This window comes from Opisthocomus hoazin, chromosome 26 (genome assembly GCF_030867145.1).
Source record: "Opisthocomus hoazin isolate bOpiHoa1 chromosome 26, bOpiHoa1.hap1, whole genome shotgun sequence".
Lineage (NCBI taxonomy): Eukaryota > Metazoa > Chordata > Aves > Opisthocomiformes > Opisthocomidae > Opisthocomus > Opisthocomus hoazin.
Window position 1 is genome coordinate 6,020,542 of NC_134439.1, and position 7,076 is coordinate 6,027,617.

The following is a 7,076-nucleotide window of genomic DNA, read 5'->3' on the forward strand; positions in this document are numbered from 1 at the left end:
AAAAAAATAAAAGAAAAAAAGACGAATAGGAGGAAGGAAAAAAGGCAGGGAAAAAGGGAAAGAAAAAAGGAAGGGAGGGAGGAAAAGAAAAAAGAAAGGCAGGAAAAAAAAGGAAAGAAAAAAGGAAGGGAGGGAGGAAAAGGAAAAAGGCAGGACAAAATGCAAAGAAAAAAGCAAGCGAGGGAGGAAAAGGCGGCAGGAAAAAAGGGAAAGAAGAAAGGAAGGGAGAGAGGAAAAAAAAGGGAGGACAAAAGGGAAAGAAAAAAGGAAGGCAGGGAGGAAAAGGAAAAAGGCAGGACAAAATGCGAAGAAAAAAGGAAGGTAGGGAGGAAAAGAAGGCAGCATAAAAGGGAAAAAAAGGAAGGGAGGGAGAAAAAAAAGGCAGGACAAAAGGGAAAGAAAAAAGAAAGGCAGGGAGGAAAAAGAAAGAGGCAGGAAAACTTGCAAAGAAAAAAGGAAGGGAAGGAGGAAAAGAAGCAGGAAAAAAGAAAAAAGGGAGGGAGGAAAGGAAAAAAGGGAAAGAAAAAAAGGAAGGGAGGGAGGGAGAAAAAGGAGGCAGGAATAAAGAGAAAGAAAAAAGGATGGGAGGGAGGAAAAGGAAAACTGCAGGAAAAAAAGGAAAGAAAAAAGGAAAGGAGGGAGGGAAAAAAAGGCAGGAAAAAGGAGGGAAAGAAAAAAGGAAAGGAGGCAGGCAAAGAAAAAAGGCAGGGGAAAAGGGAAGGAGAGGAAAAAGAAGGAAAAAGCGGGAAAAAAATAAACCGGGGAAAAATGGAATCCGGGGAGCGGATCCCCCGCGGCTCCGGCCCCGGTGGGAGGGAAGCGGACACCGTGCGTGGGGCTCCCGGGGGGTGCGGACAGCCGGGGAGCCCACGCATGTCGGCGGCCGCTCACCCCCGCTGCCCCGCGCGTCCCCGCTGCCCCGCGTGGGTCCAGCCCGGGCCCGGTGTGGCCGAGGTCGCTGCCGCACACCCGGGGTACCGGGCTCTCGGCGGGACGCGGCGCCCACGCGCGTTTCCCCTCGGCCCGCACGGTTGCGACCGTGGGGTTGGTGCCGATGCCGGGGGGTGTGCCCGGTACCCGGGGAGGGGGTGCCCGGTGCCGGGGGCGGGGATGCCCAGTGCCTGTGCCAGGGGGGTGCCCGGTTCCGGTGCCGGGGGTGCCCAGTGCCGGGGGGTGCCCGGTGCCAGGGGGGTGCGCCCAGTTCCGGGGGGGGTGCCCGGTGCCAGGGGGGTGCCCGGTGCCGGGGGGTGTGCCCGGTTCCGGGGGGGGGTGCCCGGTGCCGGGGGGTGGGCGCAGCCCCGTGGCCGCTCCCCGGGAGTCCCCGGCTGAGTGCGGCGGCCGTGACAACACTAACCAGCGCGGTCTCTGTGGCGCAATCGGTTAGCGCGTTCGGCTGTTAACCGAAAGGTTGGTGGTTCGAGCCCACCCAGGGACGCCACTAATAATTTTACCTCTCCAGTCTTGGTTTTTTCCCCCGTTTTCCCAGAGCCAGTCCGAGGGAACGGCCGACGCGGGGGGGTGGGGGGCAGGCGGAGGCGGCTGGTCCCAGGCCCGCGTGGGATGGGCTCCGGGGGGGGGTTTTGCCCGCTCCTCTGGGGTGGTCCTCGCCCTCGGGACCGGGCTGAGCTGGACGGGGAGCAGGTGGGGAGGGGCAGGACGCGGCCCCGGGGCTCCCCGTAGGTTCACAGGATGCTGGGCAAGGGGGAACCCAGCCCCCAGTGCGCACCAGACCGTCGGTGTTTCTGCCCAGGCTGTGGTCCCCTCTGCACCTCCCCAGAGCAAAAGGACGTGGTGGGACGCCGAAAATGGAGCACGGACTTCAAAGCCCTCTTCCATCCAGAGTGCCTATTTTGCCTTAAAAAAAAAGCTGAAGAGGGTCCAAAATCTGCATTGCTGAAGTTCCCCTCTCTTCCAAAGTCTTGTAAAATCTATTTAGGTTCCCCGTCCGTCCTGATTTTATTTTCATACCAGAAATAATGAAGCTCATGTTTTGATGCAGGGCATACAGCCGGACCAGGAAGACCCCCGTTGTGGCAAAGCCCAGAGCCACAGAACGCTCCTGCGGCTGAGCCCAGCGATGCCGGGGCTGGGGAAGCTCCGGGGCTCTCCGGGCCAGGGAGGGGGATTGGTGCTGCCTTCCCGATCTGAGAGCGCGAGCCCGCCGGGAAAGCGAAGGGAGAAGCGGGAGAAGGGTGCCCAGCGGGGCTCACCTCCCCACTGCCACCCGCGACCGCCCGCGCTGCCGAAATCCGTCTGTGGAGCCATGCCCGGCCGGCTCCATGCTCCTTCTCTCCCCAGTGCGCGCGGTGTTCCCAACGGACAGAACGCGGCCACCGACTTCGTCCCCCCGAGAAAACTTTTACGAGGAAAGTGTGGAAAACACTTTAAAAATACAACTGCCACGGGAGGGGCTGCGCTGGCGGGGCTGCGCGCGGGGCGGGTGAGCGGCCCCTGCGTGGGCCGGAGGTTTGCATCGGAACCAGGCGGGCTGATCCGTTGCGCGCTGGGGAGCGTTCCCGAACACATGGATCTCTTTCCTTTTGGCACAACATCACTCCGCCGAATTAAACGTTTAATCCTGTCTGCTCCAGGAGAGGGGAGAGCTGGCGAGCGGGGATGGGGAAGGAAATCCAACACTCCGCAGAGCGCAAATCCCCCTTTCAATTGCTCTCTGAATAAAAAATGCCCCCGCAGCCACTTGCCAGGCCTCTCCCGCTCCCCGGGATGCGCCGGCACTCGCTGCCTTACAGAGCGACTTTACAGAGCGACTTCAGCGTGCTGGCACTTTCCGAGGAGCTTCGGTTTGCCTCGGAGGAGACTCCCTGTCCCCAGCCCCGCAGACCAAGCTCAGGGTTTTGCCCCCGGGTCCCAGTGGTGGACCACACAGGGTGGGTGTGCGGGGCCTGACACACACTGGGGCTCTGCACGCTGCGCTGGTGCGGGCTGGCTTTCCTGGAGTTTCTAGTTAAATCCAGCCAGGTTTGGCCAACTTTTCCCAGTGCGCAACGGAAGGTGCCAGGGCTGAGCTGGGGGGAGATACCGATGGGGAGGCCCCAGCCCGGCCTCCCTGCAGTGACCCCAGCCTTGCTGCGGGCACGCGGGGAATGGGCACATGGGTGCTGCCCAGGGGCTGCGGCCTCGGGGACCCCCCAGCGCCACGGAGTGTCGGGACAGCTGTGCCTGCCTGCCACCTCCGTGCTGCCCTGCTGCCACGCCCTGTGTGCACATCCAGCTGTGCCCAGCCCCCATGTGCATATCCAGCTGTGCTGTGCCCTGCCTGCCCCTCCAGCTGTGCCATTCGCGGTGTACCCCTCCAGCTGTCCCATTCCCTGTGTGCCCCTCCAGATGTGTCCTGCCCCCATGGCCACATCCAGCTGTGCCATTCCCTGCGTGCCCCTCCAGCTGTGTCATGCCCTGTGTGCACATCCAGCTGTGCCATGTCCTGCGTGTGCCCCTCCAGCTGTGCCCTGCCCCCGTGTGCCCCTCCAGCTGTGCCATTCCCCGCGTGCCCCTCCAGCTGTGCCATTCCCCGCGTGCCCCTCCAGCTGCGCTCCCGGCTGGATCCCGCTGTGCGATGCCCCTCCCCTCCCCGTCCAGCTGCGACCCCGCCCCGCGCCCCGCCCGCGCAGTCCGCCGCCGTCCCGGCATGCCCCGCTCGCTATGACTCTTCATTTTTCTCCCCCTCCCTCGCCGCCGCCGCAACCAACCAGCTCCGCCCCGCGGCGGGCCGAGCCACCAATCGCGAGCGACGGTTCGCCGGGCGGCCGCCAATGGGAAGAGGCGGGAGGCGGGAGCGGCGGCGCGGTGTGCGGTGCAAGGCAGCGGTGCGGGGTTGGCGGTGTCTGTGGAGCCGGCGCCATGGTGAGCGCCGGGGGGGGCCCGGGGGGGAGAGCTGGGCCCGGCAGGACGGGGCCCGCGGGAGGCGGGCGGGCTGCAGGCCTTCCCCGTCGCCGCCGTCGCGTAGCCCCGCGGGCCTTCCCTCAGGCCGGGCCGCGGCGGGAAGCGGCGGCCGTGAGCAGCCCCCGTTGTGGGGTGGCCCCAAAAATGGGAAAATTAAAGCCAAAACCGCGAGGGAGCGCGGTGCGGGCTTCCCCCCCGCTGCCCCCCGATACCCGCGGTGCGGGAGGCCCCTGGGGAGCGGGGCGGGGGGCGCAGCCCGCAGCGCTGCCCGCAGCCCCGGCCGTACCTGCCGTCCGTCTCTCTTCCAGTCTATTATGTCCTATAATGGCGGGGCCGTAATGGCCATGAAGGGGAAGAACTGCGTGGCCATCGCTGCGGACCGGCGGTTCGGGATTCAAGCGCAGATGGTGACCACAGACTTCCAGAAGATTTTCCCTATGGGAGGAAGGCTGTATATTGGACTGGCAGGGCTGGCCACGGACGTGCAGACCGTGTAAGTGAGACCCCCCCCCCCCCCCCCCCCCCCGTGCGTTCTCGTATTGAGCCTGTAAGAGGCACTTTTACAATAAATACATAAATGTCTTTGCTTATTCGTGGCGGGGGGATATGATAGCTGGGTGCTAGCACTCCTTTTCTTGGTCTCCCTTCACTGGGAGTTTTTAAAATAAAAGTGCATGTGATTTAACATCACAGAATCACAGAATGTTGGGGGTTGGCAGGGCCCTCTGTGGGTCACCCAGTCCAACCCCCCTGCCAAAGCAGGGTCACCCAGAGCAGGCTGCAGAGGACCTTGTCCAGGCGGGTCTGGAATATCTCCAGAGAAGGAGACTCCACAGCCTCTCTGGGCAGCCTGGGCCAGGGCTCCGTCACCCTCAGAGTGAAAAGATCACATCACTACTAAGACTTAATAACTTCAGGTATAGAAGGAGCTGCATCTGGAACACCTACCTGCCTCGGGCACGCACCAGGAGCTGGGGTCTGTCAGCGTGCAGTAGAACAGCTCAGACCTGGGTGGAGACGAAAGAAAAAGGAGCCTGCTGTTGCTTTAATGCTGATTCTCATCTCTTGTAGTGCCCAGAGACTGAAGTTCAGGCTGAATCTCTACGAGCTGAAGGAAGGCCGGCAGATCAAACCTCAGACTTTTATGAGCATGGTTTCCAATCTGCTCTATGAGAGACGGTAACTGTCAAAGAACGGAGTTGCTGTTTGCCTGTCAGTGAAGGCTGTGGTCATTGGAGTTGATCTGATTCTAGAGAGGCGGGGGCTGAGGAGGGCTCCTGTAAAGACTACTTGTGGCGCGGCAGAAGGAGCCTTTAATCTGTTGACAATGTTATCTTCAACCTCCTTGCAAAAGAATATTGGGTATTGTTAAAATAATCCTGTAGCAGTACAAGTTTGTTTGGTTTGCCATGCTGAAGCCATTGCAGGGTGCTTTAGGTTGACCTGAAAGGTCCCTCACCAAAAGCATCTGTGGGATGTTCTCCTTGTAGGTGGATGTTTAGGCGGGCTGTGGGACCGCGTCAAGGTGGTTGGACTGCTCTATGCCATGTTGTTCTTCGCAGGTTTGGACCTTACTACACAGAACCAGTCATTGCCGGGCTGGACCCCGTAACACACGAACCTTTCATCTGCTCCCTAGACCTGATCGGCTGCCCGATGATAACCGATGACTTTGTGGTCAGCGGCACCTGCTCCGAGCAGATGTACGGCATGTGCGAGTCCCTCTGGGAGCCCGACATGGTGAGTGAGGTGGCCAGGCTTGGCTCCCGTTCTTGGATCCAGCCTCCTGCTGTTAACTGGAGAAGCGGAGATACGTGGGTTGGGTGAAAAGCTCTGTCCTTTCGTCCTTCCCGAAGGAGCTCAGGCGAACAGAGAGGCTGTAGCTTGTAGCAGCCTGCAGGAAAAATCTTGCATCATCTTGGATGATACTTTGGGGCTGAACAAAATCTGATGACTCTACATTCAATTGTTATACCAACTAAAACAGCTTCTGTTCCTCAGGAACCCGATCACCTCTTCGAAACAATCTCGCAGGCCATGCTGAATGCGGTGGACAGAGATGCCATCTCTGGAATGGGCGTGGTAGTACACATAATGTAAGTGCTGCGCTCTTCCCCTGTAGAACAGAGGGAGAATTTAACAAGCTGCGTGTTGAAAGTCAGTTAAGGCATTGGCTTCCAGGGTATCCCTAATACTGCTCCCTTCCAGCAGTATCCTTAGTAACGTTTCGTCTGCTGCAAGTGCTTTATTTCTCATGGCTGCTCTCTGTTGCAGTTTGTGGCTGTTGCTAGAACTGCAGGAGCCATGGGAAATGAATCCTAGAGCTGGAGTCCTGCTGCACAGGGATTCCCTAGCTGCATTCCCCTCGGTATTCAGGAGTGCGACTCCTCACATACGGGTAGCGCTGGCCAAGAGGATGCTCTTTGCCACAGCTGGGTGCTATGGCAACTTCCAGACTCTACAGTCAGACTGATTGCTGAAGCAGCTTATTTTGCTCGTGGTGCTGTTTCCCTGCAGCACCCCAGGCACTGCTGCTTACTGAGCTTCCCAGCGCTCCCTGGGGCTTCACTCAGCTGTCACGGCCACCTTCAAGCGCAGATGCGCCTGGCTGCAGGAGCAAACTGCCTACCTGTGCACACATAGCTTCCTAACAAAGCACCAATCTGGATGTAGGTATGAAACACAGATTTACTGATAGTCATCTCTCTCTCCCCTTCTAGTGAAAAAGACAAGATCACCACCAGGACCCTGAAAGCTCGCATGGACTAGCCCTGCACATCTGCTCCTGTGTGTCACACCCCAGTCTGCTTGGAACTTTTTTAAATAAAACTCTCTATTGTAGTGAACTTTCCTTTTCTTGAGTCTGAGCACTAGGATTAAGTTCTCATCTCTAAAGCTATCGGAAGGAGCTTGGGCTCTACACGGCAGCAGAGCTTACCTTTTTCTTGGAGCCACCGACACTCACCTCCCGCAGTATGCCCGCGCGTGGGAGCGACTGAGCTCCAGCCGCGCCCCAGGGAGTCAGCAGCATCTCCTTCAGACAGCATGGCAGTGTTAGCTTTTCCTGTCACATCTAATTTGTTCTCATATCCAGGACTTGGTAAAATCAGTTCTTCCTTAAAACCCCCATTTTACAGGCACGTATAAAAAGACTTTTCCAGCTGTGGTTAATCTAG

General features: G+C 58.9%; 1 protein-coding gene and 1 non-coding gene across 2 annotated transcripts; both read left to right on the forward strand.

Moving 5' to 3' along the window:
• The first annotated feature begins 1,361 nt into the window (after nucleotides 1–1,361).
• Nucleotides 1,362–1,435, forward strand: TRNAN-GUU (transfer RNA asparagine (anticodon GUU)). Its single transcript has one exon. It is a non-coding gene; the product is annotated as a tRNA-Asn (tRNA).
• A 2,266-nt stretch (nucleotides 1,436–3,701) lies between these two features.
• On the forward strand, nucleotides 3,702–6,746 carry PSMB3 (proteasome 20S subunit beta 3). The gene is made up of 6 exons (XM_075443452.1): nucleotides 3,702–3,861; nucleotides 4,209–4,393; nucleotides 4,972–5,079; nucleotides 5,463–5,640; nucleotides 5,902–5,996; nucleotides 6,621–6,746. Exons 1-6 carry the CDS (start codon nucleotides 3,859–3,861, stop codon nucleotides 6,667–6,669), a joined length of 618 nt encoding a protein of 205 aa, XP_075299567.1. The 5' UTR covers nucleotides 3,702–3,858; the 3' UTR covers nucleotides 6,670–6,746.
• The last annotated feature ends 330 nt before the right edge of the window (nucleotides 6,747–7,076 follow it).

Excerpts from the sequence above, each read along its gene's own strand:
- PSMB3 (XM_075443452.1), top strand. Across the intron at positions 5,080-5,462 it reads AATCTGCTCTATGAGAGACG|GTTTGGACCTTACTACACAG; the intron begins GTAACTGTCAAA and ends TGTTCTTCGCAG. Across the intron at positions 5,997-6,620 it reads GGCGTGGTAGTACACATAAT|TGAAAAAGACAAGATCACCA; the intron begins GTAAGTGCTGCG and ends CTCCCCTTCTAG.